This window comes from Talpa europaea, assembly GCF_964194135.1.
Source record: "Talpa europaea genome assembly, chromosome: 14".
NCBI classification, from domain to species: domain Eukaryota; kingdom Metazoa; phylum Chordata; class Mammalia; order Eulipotyphla; family Talpidae; genus Talpa; species Talpa europaea.
Window position 1 is genome coordinate 91,487,432 of NC_140082.1, and position 18,117 is coordinate 91,505,548.

General features: G+C 68.1%; 2 protein-coding genes across 2 annotated transcripts in view; both read right to left on the minus strand.

The window, feature by feature from the left end:
• Positions 1 to 3,748, minus strand: part of ADAMTSL3 (ADAMTS like 3) — a gene marked incomplete at both ends in the record, with an annotated part of 71,956 nt that extends 68,208 nt beyond the window's left edge. The window contains one exon of the mRNA XM_084254108.1: positions 3,680 to 3,748. Coding sequence (XP_084110234.1) covers positions 3,680 to 3,748 — 69 coding nt within the window. The remainder of the gene's footprint in view (positions 1 to 3,679) is intronic.
• A 7,875-nt stretch (positions 3,749 to 11,623) lies between these two features.
• Positions 11,624 to 18,117, minus strand: part of SH3GL3 (SH3 domain containing GRB2 like 3, endophilin A3) — a gene marked incomplete at both ends in the record, with an annotated part of 30,067 nt that continues 23,573 nt past the window's right edge. The window contains one exon of the mRNA XM_084253660.1: positions 11,624 to 11,829. Within this exon, the coding sequence (XP_084109786.1) occupies positions 11,624 to 11,829 (206 nt within the window). The remainder of the gene's footprint in view (positions 11,830 to 18,117) is intronic.

The window sequence follows — 18,117 nt, forward strand, 5'->3', positions numbered from 1 at the left end:
GCTTTGATGTGGCCTTTCTGAGGCGGCTTCTCCTGCCAGTGTTTCTGCACTTTCCTCACTGGGCCTCGCGGCTGGACCTGCATCCTCCCTGGAGCTGCGCCTTCTGAGGGACCAACGACCTCCCAAGAGTGCAGCAAGTTTCCCTTCTTGCGCGCCTGAAACCGCTTCCCAGCTGGAAGGGGCCTCCATCCCCGGCCCAGGCCCCGGAGTCACTTGTCAAGTTCATCCCTTCAGGTCCTAAATGGTTTCCAGGCTACATCCTCACGTCCAGGACCCGCCCCCTCCCCCAGCCCAGCCTAGGCCTCCCCGCTAGCTGGACCAGGGGTGCCCACCTTTGGCTGGGACGTCCCACCAGCATCCACAGGGCCCTGCTCTGCTGGGGATGGCCTGAGGGTGCCCTGCAAGGCCCCCGGCCTCTCTCCACCTGCCTGCCTGCTCTTCTGTGCAGTGGGGACACAGCTGAGTGGCCCGAGGGGCACTTCTGAGTTGGATGAGTGCGAGTCTGAGGTTAAGTGGGCCGGGGCAGGCCTGGGGCCCTGGTGGGGGAGGCTGAGGTGGCTGGGTGGGTGGCAGGGAACTGGGCTTAGGAAGTGCTGTGGCCCCCAGGGGACCCGTGGGGCAGTGGGCGTGTGGCCACGCTGGTTTGCTCACCAGGGCTGGCACTTGTGCTCAGATGCCATCATCCCCACAACACGACTAGGACATTCACCTCGAGTGGCCACCGAGGACGAAGCCAGGCAGGATGAGGCCAGGCAGGAAGACCGACCTGACATAAGAGCCAGAACACGCCGGCCAGAACACACTGTGTGGGGAGGGGTGCGTGGAGGCCGACAGGCAGCAAGCGCCCTGGCGCAGCCCGTGGGGATGCAGGTGGACGCGCAGAGCGTGGGCACAGGTCCTGCACTTCACAGGTGCCAGCATGCGCCTGAGCTAGCCTGGAACACCGGGCTCGCATGGTGATATTGGGGTGCATCCCAAAGTGCCGTGGCCGTGGTCACTGCTAGTCAAAGTGGGTGCTGGCACGGTGGGGGGCGGTTCTTGACGGACGAGATGGAAAGCGGAGCATAAAACGGTGTTCAACACGATCCCAGTTCTCAAAACATAACCTGAGTGTTTACATCTGAGCCGGGGTCGGGGGCGAAGGAGAGGGGGCGGGATGCAGTGGGATGCCATGGCGGGAGTGTGTGTGTGTGTGGGGGGGGTGTGCAGTGGAATGCCGTGCTGGGAGTGCAAGGCACACCTTCCGTCTTGACTTCTATCTTGCACATTCCTACAACTGCAACGCTCTGCTTGCCTAATGGACAGGCTAGCAGCTGTCTCGGCATGCAGAAGGCCCCATGGCTCCACGCACGGCAGCGGGAAGTGCCACAGAATCTGGCTGGGAGCTCTGAGGACTTGGACAGAGGCAGGGAGCGCAGCAGAGAGAGAAACGGACAAAAAGGAGGCCCCGAAAATGCTCCCATGGGAATTAACTGGCAGAAGAAGCTGGGCGGGGGTTGAGAGAGGGGCATGGTGGAGCCTGCCCACCTCGGGGGAATTCAGCAAAGAAGGGTCCCGGCCCCCATCTTTGGGTCTGCCTCCCCCTCAGCCCTGCGGGCACCAGCACTGGGCCCAGGGGTCAGCGCTCTCCTGCATGCTCCCGTGGGGCAGACACCTACTCCTCGAGTAAATGCCAGGCCCTTCGTAGGCCCTGAGGACACGCCAGCCACCAGGTCATGTGCCAGGGTGTCACACCTGCAGGGCAAGCCGGAGCCGGCCAGCAGGCCAGGGCCAGCAGCTGCGCACCAGGGGAGGGAGAGGCAGAGGCGGGCCAGTGGGACCCCGGGACACAGGCAAGGAGGGCAGAGCGTGCCAAGGGGCGCCTGTCACTCACTCGTGGACGCAGCTGCACGCGCCCCGGCCCCGACATTACCAGGCGACCCGACCCCATCAAATCACTACATCCACGATAAGCAGACTGAACGCGTAGACTGGACCAAACCCCGAATAGCTGAGAGCAACCCGCTGGCCCAGCCCTCACTAAGGGGTGCAGAGGCGGGCTTGGGACTGGAGCATGGCCGCGCCTCTGCCCCGCCAGTAGAGGGCCTCCCGCGTGGGCCCCTGCTGTCGGCGGCAGGAAGCCGACTAAGACAGAGCAAGCGCCTGAGCGGGAGGCTGGATTCGCCCTCCTGGGTGCCCTGACAGGTGGGTTCCTGTGGCCCACAGGCAGGACCTACCGACATCCAGACACCGGCCTGCGCGCTCCCGTGCCCTCCAGTGCTCACTGCCCCACTGGCCACCACTCTGCAGACGCCAGATATGGAAACCCCAGGGACTGAGACTCCTCGGGATACACACTGCCCTTGGCCCGAGGTCAGCAGAGGAGACCAAGCCCCAGGAAGCCGCGGCCGCTGAGAGGGGCAGACGCAGCGACCCCGGGCCCGTGTGAGGTGAGTGGTCCAGCTGGCAGGCAGGCTCCTCTGCCGACCGGAGGCCCTGGCACCTGGGCTGCTGGGCCGGGTTCTAGCCACAGGGATCCGTTCAAGTCTAGGGATGGTGCAGACCAACCAAGCGGGTAACCGGGAGGAAGGTGTGCCTAGGCAAACCAGTCTCAGGAAGCACAGAGCTCACTCGGCATCGGGGCTGGCCGGGGTCTGAGCCCCGGCGTCCAAAAGAGTGCAAGCCTGCCCAGCCCGCGGGGCCAGAGCTCTCCTGTGTGCTCCTGCGTGGCGCAGCAGACACCTGAGCCTCGAGTCAATGCCAGGCCCTCCATAGGCCCTGAGGACATGCCGGCCACTAAGTCCTGTGCCAGGGAAGCCACACCCGCAGGCACCCCACTGCAGGGACCAGGGCGTCCCTGTGCACACGGGGCTTGTGTGGGCTACCACGTTCTGTCACACGGCACTGCGTGGACTGGCAGCGTCCCTCAGGGCACAACACTGATTACAATAGGCCCTACACTTTTCTATCTGGGGTGGCAAAATGCTTTTCGTAATCCAGGGTACACACATATTTGCCTGGCTGCCAGCACAGTAACACTGGGTGGCGTGAAAGGGGATCTGGGTGATCCAGCCATCTTCAAGAACAGGGAGACCTGGCGATCCCGGGCCTGCATCCAATGGCAGCGGTCAGCTGGAATTGGTAGAAGCTGCTCTTAACAGATGGCATGCATGCCATCTACTTTGCCTCCACCACTCCCTATTGTCTCTCAAGATTATCTGCCTCCTTTGCTCGAGTCTGCACTATAGGCAAATGCAGATACAATGCTTGAGGTGGGTCCTCCAGGCCAGCAGGAAAGGTGGGAGCTAAAGCGAGGACTCCCCAGCAGCGTGCCATCGCTGATAGCAGGAAGCTCAGGGTACTCACTTAGTGGCTAAGTCCAGAACCTGGGCCCTCCCCATTCATTGTGTCCTGGCCTCCAGTGGCCCAGTCTCCACTGCGCAGGTGCAGAAAGCCATTCTAGACTGAAAAGAGAGGGTCATCTGAGACCCAAGTCACAGTCCCCAAGAGTTCTCATGGTCCCTGCACTGAAGTGGGGGCAAACCCAAGGGGCTTGGTGCCTGACGGGTCAGCCCGAGATGCCAGCGCTGGAGGACGAGAGAAAGAAGCAGCAGAGCGTGGTCATGCCACATCTTAGGTGATCCAGAGTCACACCCCTAAGTGAGCAGAAGTTGACCCCACTCTGGCCCCTTCCCGTTACCTGCAGGAGGGCAGCAAGCATGAAGCCCGCCCATGCCGGCAGCCAGCAGGACCTCTTCCAGGAAGCCATGGGGCCAGGTCCTCGGGCTCACGTGCAGCCTGTAGAGGAGGAGATGGTTCAGGCAACGCCAGCCCAGCGCTGCACTCACAGCCAAGACCAAGCCGAGGGAGGGCCCGAACCCACGGCTGGTCTTGGGAAGAGGGTGTTGAGCCAGGACAGGCTACCCAGTGCAGGGGACAGGCCCTCTGCAGGGGTCCACAGCCGGGTCGGGAAGCCACACTGGACCTGCCTCCGGAGCGGAGCCCTCTGCCGGGCCACTTCCCCGGCTGTCTGTGAGCAGCTGGGTGTGGCCCCTGGCGAGGGGCTCGGTGTGGAGCCAAGGGCTCCGGCACCTGCCAGCTTCTCTGCTCCAGGCAGCAATGAGTGTGAGACCAAGCAAGCCGGAGCGCGTGGGGAGCTCTGCGCTCACACAGCCAGCCAAGGATGCCGGGCAGAGGCGGGTCTCCTGATAGCTCAGGGCCTCCCCCCCACAGATGACGCCCTATTCCCAGGCCAGACCTGCAGCCAGAGGGCCTGGGACCTGAGCTGGGAGCCCCCAGGAAACAGCCCGAGCGTGGGATGGTCTTCCAAGGGCCGGTGGGGGGCTTTTCCCGGCTCTCCCCACAGCCTGCAGGGAACAGATCCGAGTGGAGCCTGCACAGGCCGAGGTCACACCCGCCTCGCGCGTCAGCTCGCGGGCGCCTGGCGGGCCGGTGTCCGGGGGCGGCCGGTGGCTCCTCTCCGTCTGGAGAAAGCATTAAGGGCCGGGCCTAATGGGATCCGCAAATGTGCTGCTGTTTCCGACCGAGGCGAGGCGGCGACTCTGGCTGGGCGAGCCAGGCGGCCAGCACAGGCCGGACCTGCACGCTGCCCGCGCGCCCCTGTGCTCCCTCCTAGTCCGAGCTGGGGTGCTGCCACCCACCGACCAGCCCCCAGACCTCTGACACCCTGGGCTCCAGGCTGCCCTCGCCGCCCACTTCCTACCTAGAAACCCCCAAACCTGAAAGCTGCCAACCGGGTGCCGGTCCCCCCAAGCCAGGGCGCCCCTCGGCCCACCGAGAGCCCCAACAACTCCTCCCCATCTCTGCCAGCACCCCACGGAACGCCCGCGCCCGCTCCCTGCTCCCGAGGCCGGGGCGCGCGGTGCCCCCTCCAGCTCCAGGTCCCCCGCTGGCCGAGCGGCCCTCCCGGGGGGCCCTCCCCACGCCCCGCGCCGCCGGCACCCACCTGGCGCGGCGGAGGCTCCGACGGGCGCCCGGACCAGCGGCGCGGGCTCCGGGACGACCTGCCCGCCGCGCCGCCGCGTTAAATGGGGCCGGGCCGCCCCGCCTCCCGCCTCCCGCCCGGCGCGCCGAGCAGCCTGGCCCGGGCCCAGGGCGCGGGGCGCGCGCCGCCACCTGCACCCCCGGCAAGTGCAGGGCGCCCCGAGACGCGCGCGGGCGCGGGGGGCGGCGAGACGGGCTGGCACGCGCGGCCGCGCTTCCTGGAAGCCCCTCCTCGCGCGGCGGCCGGGCGCGGGGCCAGGAGCGCTGCGAGGCCGGAGCCCCGCCAGCCGCCGCCCCGCCCGGCCCGGCGCGGACCCTGCCCGGAACCGCGGGCTCCAGCCGCGCCGCGCTCCCCGCCGCCGAGCCCCGTCGGACCCCAGCGCCCCGCGCCGCGTCCGGCCGGGCGCCAGGCCAGACCTCGGGCCCCTCCCTGGGAGCCGCCGCGGTCCGGCGCTGCTTGCTGGCCGCGGGGGTGCAGGCCGCAGTGGGGGGCAGTGTCTGCGGGAAGGCGGTCTGGGGGGTTTCGGGAGGGGAGGGGGGGTTGGCATGGCCCTGCTGCCCCGGCCTATGGGAGCGGGACGCAGCCAGGCCCTGCGGCCAGCAAGGCCAGCCTCGCCCAGGCCTCCCACCAGCCGCGGCCCTGCCTGGCGGCCCCGCGTGCAGCTGTGCCAGACCCGGTGCAGCTGCGAGTCTCCACCAAGGTCCCTGTCTCCACCAGGAGCTGGGACTCGGCCTGAGGGACTCCCGGGCGCCAGCAGGCGCCTGGACCCCCAGAGCCCAGCCTCTCTCTAAAGCACCACCTTCCCGCCCGAAGCTGTGCTCTGCCCGCCTGCTGCGTGGCTGGTGCTTTCCAGAAGCCGCTGGAGTTTTATTACGGGGATCCCGGACCTCCACCTTGTCTTCCATGCACCCCCCAGCCAAGAGGGGGACCCCTAAGGCCATCTCTGCCCTCCCACTCGGCTGGAATCTGGGGAGGCGGGTGGGAATGGGGGGGGCTCCTTCTGAGCTGCTTATCAGCCCCCAGCCACGCAGGGGAGGCGGGGGCACCGCCCGTGGCCACGTCTGCGCCAGCAGGTCCATCCGTAGCCTGCGCCGTGTGGTCTCGTGCGTGGCCGTCGTCACTGCCCTGCCGCTCGCTCGGACACCGAGAAGGCCACTGACCGGGTCTCCTCCAAGGCTCCTCCAGCCAGGAGCACCAGGCCCTGCCAGCTCTGCCCTTGGGGGACCGTTTTAAACAGGAAAATCACCAAAACTAAAACGTGACGAATGGCACCCCCGGGCGCCCGAGACTAGAAGGCGAGGTCGCCCTGACGGACCTCGGTTGACCCTGGCCGGAATCATGCAGGCCAGGCCACTGAGCACTGTCCCCTCCCGGGTGACCTGGGAAGTGCGGAGGTTGGAGAGGAGGCTCGGGCACAGCAGGGAACGCCCCGAGGTGCCTCAGGACTCAGAACGGCCTCCCCAGCACCGACCACAGCCGACCACAGCGTCAGCTCGGGCTCCCCGCTGGGAGGCCGCCAGAGAGAAAGGTCTGACCCCCAGGGCCTCGGGGCCCCCCGACCCCCGTGCACACACTCTGCCAGCCCCATGGACGCCCCAGGAGAATGGTGAGCGTCCCCGTGTGGCAGCAGGCCGGGGCAGGCTGTCCGGGGGCTGGGCTGGGCACTCTGGGCCCGCAGCCTCCTTCCTGCTTCTTCCTCCCTGCGCCCGCCTGGGACTCCCGCTGGGACCCCGTGACAGCAGCCGGCCCAGCCTCGTCTCCACCGGCGGCCTCTGCTGCGAACGGTTGGTCAGGGCCAGGGGCCTTTGGGTGTGGCTCCCGCGCTGGCGTGGGGGGGACCGGGAGCTGAGGACAGCTCCGCACGAGAGGGCTGGAGGAGCGCCGGCAGGCCGGGCCCCCACCCCACCCGCTGCCCCACCCGCTGCCCCACCCGCTGCCCCGCGGGCCAGCCCAGGGCCCAGAGCTCCCCCTCCCCACCCGCTTGCCCGCAGTGGCCCCAGGCTAGCGCGCCCTCAGCTGGCCACGGCTGGGGGTGGGGAGACCAGGCCTGGGGGAGCGAGGGGCGGGCAGCAGGTGCTGCCATCATGCCTGCCCGCCCGGCCACTTCCTGGGCCCGACCCCCTGGGGAGCCCGCGCGCCTCCCCCGCAGACTCCTCCTCCCCGCCTTCCGCCGGCTGCCGGTGCCGCTGCCTCCTGCTGGGTGTCCGGAGGCCACAACCAGGCACAGTGTGGGCACCGGTGGGACGCGGGGCGTGGGGTGGGGGCACGCGGTGGGGGCGGAGGCCACTCTAAGCCCGGACAAAGGGAACGTCTTTCCAGGCATCGGCCTGAGCTTGTTCTTGACACGGAATTACTTTTCTGGTCGGGGGCACATGAGGGGCCTGAGCCCCGGGCTTGGAGAAAGGCCCCGGGTAAGTCTGGGCAGGCATGGTGACTGCAGCCGTGGGGGAGGGGCACGCCCAGCAAGGGGCAGGGGTGTTGCGGGGTGCTAGGGGGTGCCACAGGGTGCTGGGGTGCACAGGAAACCCTGCAAGGCGAGAGGCAGGCTGGGGGGGTGCGTGAGCAGGCCTTAGCCAGGACAGGTTGGCCCTCCCTGACTCTCGGGGACACTGGAGCAGAACCACACAGGGGGTGCCGTGGTGAGGCCTCCACATGGCCCCCGTCAGCACCTGCCTCCCCGAGTCGGGTGTGGAGCCAGGACCCCGTGGCCCTGAGCTGAGGACTCTGTGGTCAGGTCGCTCCAGGCCCGTCCACAGAAGGCCCCATGACTGGGCATTCCGGCCAGGGAGACCGTGACGTCGGCCCAGCGACGGCCCCGCACGCTCTTCCCTGCCGCTGGCCGTGTTCGGCCTCCCCGTGCTGGCACCGAGCCAGGTTCTGACGCAGGCACTTGGGTCCCTGCGGAGTCAGAGCAGCGTCGATGCACAGCCCAGCTCAGCCAGCGCGGCCCTCAGGAGCCGCGTCCTCCTGAAAGACAGCCCGGCCCCCTCTCCGGCCACCGTGGGGCCAGGGAGATCCCAGAACCGACCGTGGGAGCGAACGCAGGGTGCAGGCCAGGGCCCGCACCACGTGCCTGCTGGGGGCCCGCCCCGCGCGCCCGCAGCCGACGGCCTGCCCAGCCTGCGCCCCGGGCTTGGGAGTGGTTGGGTTGGCGGCCCCCACAGGAAGACCTGAAAAGTCTTGTTTCAAATAGAAGTCAATTAAAGTATTTCTGTGTCTTGAGTTTTGCGGACCACACTTCACGCTTCGAGGCTCGAGAGCCAGCCAGACATCGCGGCCCTGCCCGGCACCTGGCCGTGACCCGCCCGCACGCCCTCCCCAGGCCCTCGGCTTCTGGCCTAAAGCACAACCGGCGGGGTGACAGGCGCCTGCTGGGGTGACGGTGCATGTGGGTGTGCCGGGCCCAGGCCAGGTGGTGGGGGTGGGGGTTGGCAGCACTGGCAAGAGCACAGGGGCGCGGCGCAGAGGTGTGGGGCGGGGGCGCGGGGAGCCAGCTCAGCAGCTGCACCAGCTATTCCGCGGGGAGCGACGACGACGTTGCGGGCAGTTCCTGGTCCCCATGCACCCTGCTGGGAGACCGCCCCAGGCCGACCAAGACCTCAGGTGTGCGCTTGAGGCCAAGGGTGTGGTCGGCAGACTGAGGGAGACGCTCTCTCACCGCACACCCCAGGACACTCGCTGCGGCTGTTGGGTCGTGTTCTCCCACGTGTGTGAGCATGCATGAGTGTGTGCGGGCGTGCGTGTGCACCCCCACTCCTCGGAAGGAGACGGGCAGCTGTCTGGATGGACAGGACCTGCAAGCTCCTCTCAACCGGCCTGAGACAACCACCCCCGGGGGGGGGGGGGCGCCACTGGCGCCCACTGTGGACGCTTGCAAGCGGCAGGGCACCCCCTCTTTGTTAGGGACACTGTGACCCCCACCCCCAGCTGGACACAGCGAGGGGACGAAGAGCGTGGCCGGAGCAGCGTGCCGATGGGGAGCTCCTGCGGAGGACATCACTGCCTGCGCCGCCCATGTGGCCTGAGATGCTCCTGGCCGACCCGGGGCCCAGCTGGGGACCCCTGCTGTGGTCTTGAGGGGGCCCAAGGCTCTGGTGAGCCGGGTCCCGCACACGGGCTGCACGCTGGCAGGTCTGAGCCGCTGCTGGCCTGTGACACACAGGGGACAGTGGCTCCGTGTCCCCCACTCGAGCGAATGGAGCAGCAGTTGGCCGGTCCTGCCCGGCTCATCCCTGCGCGGCCTCGGCTGGGAAACACCCTGGGCGCCGCGACCGGAGCCTGGGCCTCGGCTCAAACCGCCCCCTGAAGATACTCGAGCACGCGGACGCGCCCATAAATAAGCATCTTTATTTGGCCTGAAAGTCCAGTGAAAGGGACACCACGTCTCCGTCACTTCGTGGATGACGGGAGGAGCCAGCCTCCAGGGCGTGGCCCCGGGTCTGTCGCCCTGAGAGAGCAGCTCTCCCCCGGCGTCCCCGCGCGTCTGCCACAGTGCAGGGTCCGATGCGGACGCCGGGCGTGACACGAGAATCCAGGCGGGGAGGAAGACACGTGAGGCCCACACGGGAGCCCCGGCCGCCGGCTGCGCGGCCCCACGTGGCGGAGACGTGCTGCCAACCCGCAGACTCCTCTCACCCTCCCGGTCCTGCTGCCCCAGCCCCAGCGCCCGGCCTCGCTCCTGCCCCGGGCAGGCAACACGGGGTGACAGCACAACCGAGGATCCAGGAACACCCCTCGAGGATCCCTTGCCTGTCGCCCGAGGCCCCGCAGAGGAGCACGCTGGCGACTGCATTTGGGGCGCAGCGTGTGCACAGGACTGGTGGCGAGGACGTGGACAGAGGGCGGGGGCCAGCCAGGGACACATGTGCCACGGAGCAGCCACTGGATGCGACTCTGCACCGCACAGGTTGTGCCCCAAGCAGGGCTCTGATGGGAGCCTCAGGGCTGTGGCTGGACCAGGAGTCACGGGCGAGGACGGCCAGGGGACCATCGGGAGCCCCGAGGCGGGGCTGGCTCCGCGGTTCCAGCCACAGAGGGCCATGTTGCCCTCTGACGCGGGGTTCGCGGGGGCAGGAGCAGGGCTGGGAAGTCCTGGCCGAGGGCTGGGGGCTCCTCGGCCTGGGGCCAGGGCGGGGCTGTGGAAGCTGGCCATGCAGTGTCCACTCACCGTCTGCATGAGGCCATGTCTGGGCTCACCGTCTCTACACGCTATGTCACGGACACGCGTGGTGCGCCTCCCGCGAAAGCACCAAGAGCTTCTTCCCCAGAAAGCAGAATGGAGAGCCTGTCGTCGGGCCTGGCCTTCCACTGGACTGGGCGCTTCAGCCCCATCTGCTGTCCGCCCACGCGATGAATCCGCCCTGAAGCCGGCCCACCCCTGGCTCCTCGAGGAGGGCCAGCCGCTGGCCCTGCCGGCGGTTCTTCCCACCGTCCTCAGGCCTCCTGCCCCGGAGTCATTCCAGGGGTTTGATGAAGCCCCAGGCGGGCCCGAGCTCATCCCCTAAATCACAGCGCGGGGTGCGGTGGGGGGACAGACCTCGCTCTTCAGCCGCGACTGCAGCACGGGAGGAGCGGAGCCGCCTGCCCCACGCAGACGCTGCTCCCCGGCCCCTGGCCGAGGCGCCTGGCAGGAGCGCCAGGCACGGGCGCTTGAGGGGCCCAGGGAAGAGCCCGCTGAGCAGACAGACCGGAGGTGGGGAGCCCCGAAGCCAGAGCAGCACGTGGTGCCCGAAAGCCCGGTGCGGGAAACGTGGGTCCAAGTCTGGACGCCAGGGCTTCCTCGCGCTGCACCCGAGTCAGACACAGGCAGCTCCGGCTGCAGAAGGACCCAGAGCCCGCGGCTGCTGCGGCACCTGCCAAAACGCCGGAGGGTGCAGTGCACACGGGCCAAGACACCTGCTGGACCGCAACCTCCGCCGCTGGGTCCCAGGCCGGCACCAGTCTCCTCCTCTGCCCCCCAGGGCCTTCTGGGCCCCAGGTCAGAGCAAGCCCAGGCTGTGCGCTGACCCATGGGGTCAGGTCCAGGCTCCGAGCGTGTTTGCCTCCGGCGGCCACAGCGGGCTGGCCCCGGGACCCGACCAGGTGCCAGCTGGCAGGCGCTGTGCCCGGCTCTCACGCACCCACTTGGGGAGCTCACGGAAGGGGGACCCTATCCCCAGAGGAGCCGGTGGGCCAGGGGAGAGCGAGCCCCTTGGCCTGGGACCAGCATCTGGGCGCGGCCCCCGGGGACCCCAGCCGCAGCCTGAGCCCTCCACGGTCAGGACGCCAAGGCCTGGCCCAGTCAGCGCGGCTCATCCACCGGCCGCTCGAGGTCAGCTGGCGGCACAGGCCAGAGGCCGGCGGTCGTGTCGAGAAACGACGCCTGACTTCCCCGGGCCCAGGCGCGGAGCCGCGGCGACGGGAGCAGGCCTCTCTCTCCGGCAGCGGGCTCGTGTTTATTTACCGGGGCTTGCAGCACAAGGAGCAAAGAGGGAAACCGTGTGTGCGTGGAGCGAGGACGAGGGAATCATTTATACAAAGTGAATCGATAGAAAATACGTTATCAAGACACAGGCGAAAGCCCGGCGCGGCCGCCCGCAGCGGCGAGTGAGGCCCACGTTGGCGAGCGAGGCCCGGCCCGCAGCGGCCTCGGGCGCACGCTCACCGCGGCAAAGGCACCACCACCTCCACATAGTTAATGGGGAAGAATCCGGACTCCCCGCGGACCTCCCCTTCGTACCAGTTCTCGTCCAGCTGGCCGGTCAAGGCGATGACGTCCCCTTCTTTGAAGCCCAGCTCGCCTTGGTTCTCGGGCTCGAAGTCGTAGAGGCCGCGGCAGCAGGGCCGGCTCCCGGGCGCCTCGGGGCCTGCGGCACCGCAAGGACACAGGAGCGCGGGTGAGCGAGACCCGCTGCCCGGGGAACGCCGGACATGGGGCAGGGTCGGGGGAGCCTCCCTCCCCGGCTCTCCGGGCTGCCGGCCGCAGGTGGCCTCTGGGCAGTGGGCGGCCCGCTGAGCCCGGGAAGAGAGGCCCGCGGTCGGCCGTCTCCCAGCTCAGGGGCGCAGGCTCTGCCGGGCGGCCTCGGGATGCGCCGGGGGGCGAGGGGCCACCTTTCAGGCCAGGGATGCGGGCGCCTGGGGTGAGCTCGGCCCTCCCGGAGCTGGAGGCCGGCGGCTGGGGTCCCGGGTGCTCCGGATGCTGAGCCCGAAGTTCCCAGGGACGTTTGTGGAAAAATCATGTTTGATTCCAAAGCAGGACACGGTCACGGTCCGAGGAAAACGAAGGCGTGTGGGGCAGCCAGGGAGGCCCAGCCCGAGGTGGCCGGCGCTTTGCTGCCTTGAACGCGAGAGTTGCACAAACACAGCTCTGTGGAAGCCGCTGAGCCCCGGCTCAGGCTCGTGGTCGCCGGGTCCCCGCTGGGCCTGTGTGGCCGGCCCTCAGCCGTCCTGTCCCATCCGCGTGTCCCGAGCCCCCAGGGCTGCCGTCAGCTCAGATTAAAGTGCCGCTCCCCGCTCCCCCCGCCGCAACCAGAGACCAGACGGGGGCGTCTCCACGGTGGGTCAACGTGAAGCCCTGGGGGCCGGGGGTGGGGGGCTCTACAAGTACCTCACGGGCCTGGGGAACCCCGAGCCACACCCCCCTCTGGGGGGACTCAGGGACTGGGAGGTCCTCCTCCCGGTCCCTCCCCCTTCCGGCACTTCATCCATGTCCTCCACACACCAGGAGCCGCATCCGGGGTCCCTGCTTGGCTGAGGGGTCCCCCCTCCTGCAGGGCCTCGGCCACCATGCAGCTGAGCCCAGAGCGGCCCCAGGTCAGGACGGCAACACTTCTCTCACCTCCAGTGTCCCAGGAGTGGGCGCCACCCCCCACAGCCCTGTCCACCATCCTGGACGGGCAGATGCCCAGCATGTGGGCTCCTCCTGGGTGACGGGCAGCTGGCCAGCCCCTGTGGAGGCCCCGACCTGTTGCGCCAGCCAGATGTCCCTGTGCAACTCCCACCTCCCCTCCCCGTCACCTGCTGCGGGAGACCCCATGTGGCCCCGGCTGGCGTTGCGTGGTGACTGCAGCCCGGCACTGTGGCGTGGACACGCCAGTGGGAGCCCAGGGGGCAGCGCAGTCCTGCCCACTGCCCAAGCACGGGGCGGTGGTCCGTCTGGATGCGGCTCCCGGAAGCGGCTCGTGTCCCTTTCGCTTTTCTCCCTCGCGGGCCCAGCGGACAGGGAGTCCGGGGCAGCCCCGTCCATGGGGGTGTCCCCAGAGCACTGAGCAGCTGCTGGGGGCCCTGGGGGCTCCATGGGACCCCACCTCCCTGAGAAGCAGCGGCGTAAGTGCCCTGGGGAAGTACCACAGCCTGGCTGCAGGGGCGGCAGGAAGAGACCCCACCCACGCCGCTTCCACCCACCAGGCTGCAGCTGTGACATGGCCCCGGGACTGACGGGCCCCTGCGTGGGCCCCAAACTTGCCAGGACACCGCATAAGCCTTGGCATCGGCCATGCCTGGCACACACAGCACACACCCAGGCAGGGACCGGCCACACTGCCCACCTGCCCCTCTACGAGCCAGAGAATGACCAGCCCCCATCACGCTCCACCAGCCCAGGGACCCAACCTGCCATCTCCCCAGGCCCAAGACTGGCGCGTGGGCCTGCAATGGGCCTCGGGGTAGGCCACGAAGCCACGCCCACCAGCGCACTGTTCAGAGCCATGGGCAGCTGGACCACGCCTGGAAACAGCATCCCTGACCCTCATCATGTCCGGAGCCCCTGACCCAGGAGCTGTGGCCGCCCTGACCCCAGGGAGCAGGTGGGCTCTGAGGTTCCCCAACCATGAACCAGGAGCCAGCGCCGGGTGGACGCCTGAGATTCGGGGAGGGGGGCAGAGGAAGGGAAGGAGGAGAAGGCAGAGGAGGGGAGACGGGGGGGGGGGGAGAGGGCGGGGAGGGGAAGGGGGGAGGGCTGCCTGCGCCACGCAGGGCGGACACTGAGCTTCTGGGGCAGGAAGGGGCCTGGGGAGGGAGGGCAGCGGGGAGAAGCGGAAATGCCCCCTGGTGCCCCTGGGGGGGTGGGGGCCCCTCATCCCGCGGGCACTGGGGAGCAGGCCGCCCCGCGCTCTCGGCCAGCGTGGGGGCACACGGGCTCAGCAGGCAGCTGGCGCCGAGGGGGGGCGGTGACCACAGGCCCAGCGTGGCCCCTCCCTGCCACGTCCCCGCTCCCCACACAGGGACGCCGAGGGGGCGGGCGCCTTCGGGAAGAAGCAATAGCCTGGCCCTGGCCTGGCCACAGCCGAGCGGACGCAGGAGCGAGTGGAGAGTCTGCACTTTCCTCTGGAAGAGGCCGAGGTACCTCGAAATGGCAAAATGAGCCTTTTTCCACCATTGGAAGAAATGGAAAAAAGATTAAGTTCTCTTTTTCTTTGGCCAACAGTAGAAATGGAAAAAAGATTAAGCTGTTTCCACCACTGGTGGAGACGGGGGCAGCGCAGCGAGAGGCGTCGGTCCCCGCTCCACGCGCAGCGCGGGCCCTGAGGCCAGCAGCGGCCGTGGGGAGAGGCCCCGACCTCCCAGCAGGCACAGCCCAGCACCACTGGGCCAGCCTGTCCCCCGCTAGGGCCCGGCTCCCCAGAGAGCAGATCTGGGGGCGGCAGCTGTGGCTGGGTGTCCAGGAGCGCCGCCTCCCACCTGCCCCCGCTGAGCCTCGACTCCTGACACCGGCCTTGCATCCGCGAGAGCAGAGTGAGGACGCGGTGCTCCGTGCAACAGAGACCGTCTGACAGAGAAAAGGGGTGTCCCCAGAAGCCCCGACTACTCCAGCTCCTGCCACGGTGCCGCAGGGGGGTCCCGCCAAGGTCGGGTGGCCAGTCCGCAGGGACCGCGCGAGCCTCGCAAGCAGGGAGCCCTGTGCTCCCTACACCCACTGCTCCTCCCGGGCACCAGCTCGACTCTGTGGGTCCCCTCGTATTTCAAGAGCAGGAAAGCTCTCCCCACCCCACCTTTCTTTCCTCCGAGCTCCTGCTGCAAAGGGTACGGCACCCAGAAACCCAGCAGGTGCCGTCCAGGAGCGGCGGCCTCCCCCTGCAGGCTGAGATGGCAGCTTCAGGCTGGCGCGTGCCAGGCCTCCGCGTGCCGGGCGGAGTCACAGGTCTCAGCCTGAGCTTGCTGGATGGAGACACCCAGGCACTGGGGTCAAAGCAACGAGCACGGCTCAGATTCAGCCTCTGGCAGGCTCTGGACCTCCAGGCCAGGTGCCCGTTCCTGTGCCTGTGAGTGTCCCCCACCCCAGCCTGGCCGAGGGGAGATCAAGCCCCGGAGAAGCCCCCCCCAGGCCAGGAAGCGCCCCAAGAGGCTCCCACCTGACCATCCCTGAGCCTCAGCCCCTGCCTGGCCACACCCAAGGGTGACTGTAGGTGCCTCCTCCCTGCCTGCCGCGCCGAGCTCCCACTGCAAAGGGGACAAACAGCCCCCCAGCCCCAACTCGAAACACAGAGACCCCGACCTCGGTGCCCACTGCTGGCCCGCACCCGCTCCCCGCTCTCTGCCGCGCGCCGGGGCGGGCGTCTCCCCTGGTGGGAGGGGAGAGGGCGGCGGCCCCTTCGCTGTGCTTGACTTTGGCTTGGGTATAGGCGGGGGGCGCCCGCCACGCCCTCCTTCCCCCGCTGGCCCCAAATGTGGGGTTCTACTACCCTGAAGCACTTGGGCAGCCGCCAGAAGGCAGAGACAAACCCACCCCACCCGGGGTGAGATCGGCACTGGCCCGGCCGTCCACTGAGCTCTCGGGGTCCCCAGGATGGAGGCTGGGCAGCTACTGACCTGCAGGCGCCGTGGCCACTAGGGGAGCCCCAGGCCGGCCACCGCGCCTCCGGAGCTGGGTCCTGCTTTCTAGCTCTGCTCCTGCCTCCCAAGTCCTCGGGCCGCGGCCTGCCTGTCCTGGTCACGCGGCCTTCCCGAAGCCGTCCCGGCTTCCTACTCGGCCGCCTGCAGTCTGCTGTAGGCTGGGAGAGCAGACAGGCAGTCAGGGGGCGACGGGCCAGGCGGCCGCCAGGACGGATCCTGGGACCCCGCAGGCCGCCCGCTGTCTGGGCTGAGCGGACACCCGGAGGCGCGGAGGGAGGATTTGGGGCCCCGGGGCGGGCGCCAGCCTCCTCGCAGGCTGCGCTTCCGCAACAAGATCGCCCCGGCAGGCCTCTGGCGGGGCCCCTCCCCTGATGCCGACGGAGCTGGGCTGGGGCGTGCACCCCACGTCCAGCTGACACGTGGGCAGCGCGCGGCCACTCTGGGCCCGCTCCGGCCACGGGGCGGCTTCGCCCGAGCTACCGCGGGCACAGCGGCTCACCCTCCCTCCCAAAGCTTTCAAACCTAAAACCTCAAACTCTTCATAGCAACAAGTTTGCAGCCGACGGCTTCCCTTCAGCTGGCTGGGCCAGCCCGCGCGGCGTTGGGCTCGCCACCGCAGACCACCTGGGTCAGCACCTCCAGCGCCGTTTTGTCTACCAGCGCGGCCTCCGGACAGAGCCTCTGACCCCGCTCACCCCGGCTGGGTCACCTCCTGGCCCCAGTTTCCTCCCCACACCCGGGCTGCTGCTCAGGGTCAGAGGCTGCAGCCCCCGGTGGAGACACCGAAGCCAGCTCCAGTGTGCCGGAGCTCGGGGTGGGGCTCTGGGGGTCACAGGTGGCGAGGGGGAGCCTGCCGCACGGCGCAGGCCTCTCGGGCCCCGGACCTGCCCCTCCCTGGCCTGCCCGGATGGCGGGCGAGTGTCGGTCGGCCGCAGCAGCTCAGGCCGGGCAGGGGAGTGGTGGCGGACGACGAGAATAGTGGGGGCAGGAGAGAGCAGCATGACCATCCACACGGTTGAGGAAACCATACCCTGGTCTAAAGATACGGAGCTGGAGCCCAACAGACCCCAAAGGTAAAGATATAGAGATGGAGCCCAGGGCAGCCTCTCCGGTCCCTTTCAGATTCTACAGTTATCCAAAAGGAGCAACCCACTGGCAGCTCACAAGGCGCGGCCCCTCCCAAGCAGATGAAGACTCCCTCAGGGCAGTCTCCGCACAGGCTGGGGCAGCATGCCCTCTGCCCGCCTGTGACCACGCAGGCGCCTCTCCCTCTGCAGGGCCGCAGCCTCCTGCCTGCCCGTGACCTGTCAAGGCCGCCCGCCTGCAACCGCGCAGGCCTCTCTCAGCAAACCTGTCCCCGGGAGCAGCTCTTCCTGCCCGCTTGTGTCTAGGTGAGTGTGCTTTACTTTTCTAACCCTTCCCCTAATAAACCTGCCCTTTAAATATAACTAATGTCTCTGTCTCAAGGAGAAACGTGCCCAGGAAACTCGCCGCATGTCGCTGAAACGGGAGCTCTAGTGACACCTTTCCCAGAGTGAGCCCAAGGGCCCCGCACTCCAAACCCACAGACTCCAAAAAACAACAACAGTGGGAAACATCTAGTAAAGCTGTGGACTTGGTGCCAGGAAGGGGAAGTCTGCCTTTGCCCATGGCAATGCGGGGCCCTCTCCTGCCGGGGCCTGCAGCAAGGGGGCGCCTGGCTTCAGCCTGAACCAGGCCCCCAGCCTCGGTGTTATAACAGGGGGGTCCCCAGGAAAGGGGGAGGTTCCAGGTTCCCTGGTCCACCCAAGGGAGGGTGGAGCTGAGCAGGGAGAGAAGAGGCTGCAGAGGAGACTGAGGAAGGAAGGAGCAGGATGGAGCCAGAAGGAGCCCTGGAGGAGGCACAAGGAGCCGAGAGACACGTGGAGAAACTGCGCTTGCCTTTTGGTCGTGGACGGGGTGACACAGATGCGGGTGAGACCCACGGGGAGGTGACCATGGCAGCTTTTATCTTGATGTTGATGTTGCTCTTTTCTTCCCAGACGTGTCTGGTTGTTTCTGACCCTTTTCTGTGGGTCCCCGCTGGAAGGTGCTTTAGGCTTGTGGCAGCTTTGGGGCCTTGCTCTGGGCCAATCCCGCTTGGGTGGACTTTTACCCACGAGAGGACGGGGAACTGTGGGTGCTTCATTTAGAAACTAGATTCTTTGCCTTTTCTGAATCGCTTCCTAATTGTATTAAAGTCCCTTCCCACTAAAGTCTCATGTTTTGCGTTGATGCAGCGGATGGCAGAACCTATTTAGAGCAGGCAGGTTTGCAGGGTCTGGGGTGCCCCATCCCTGCCCTGT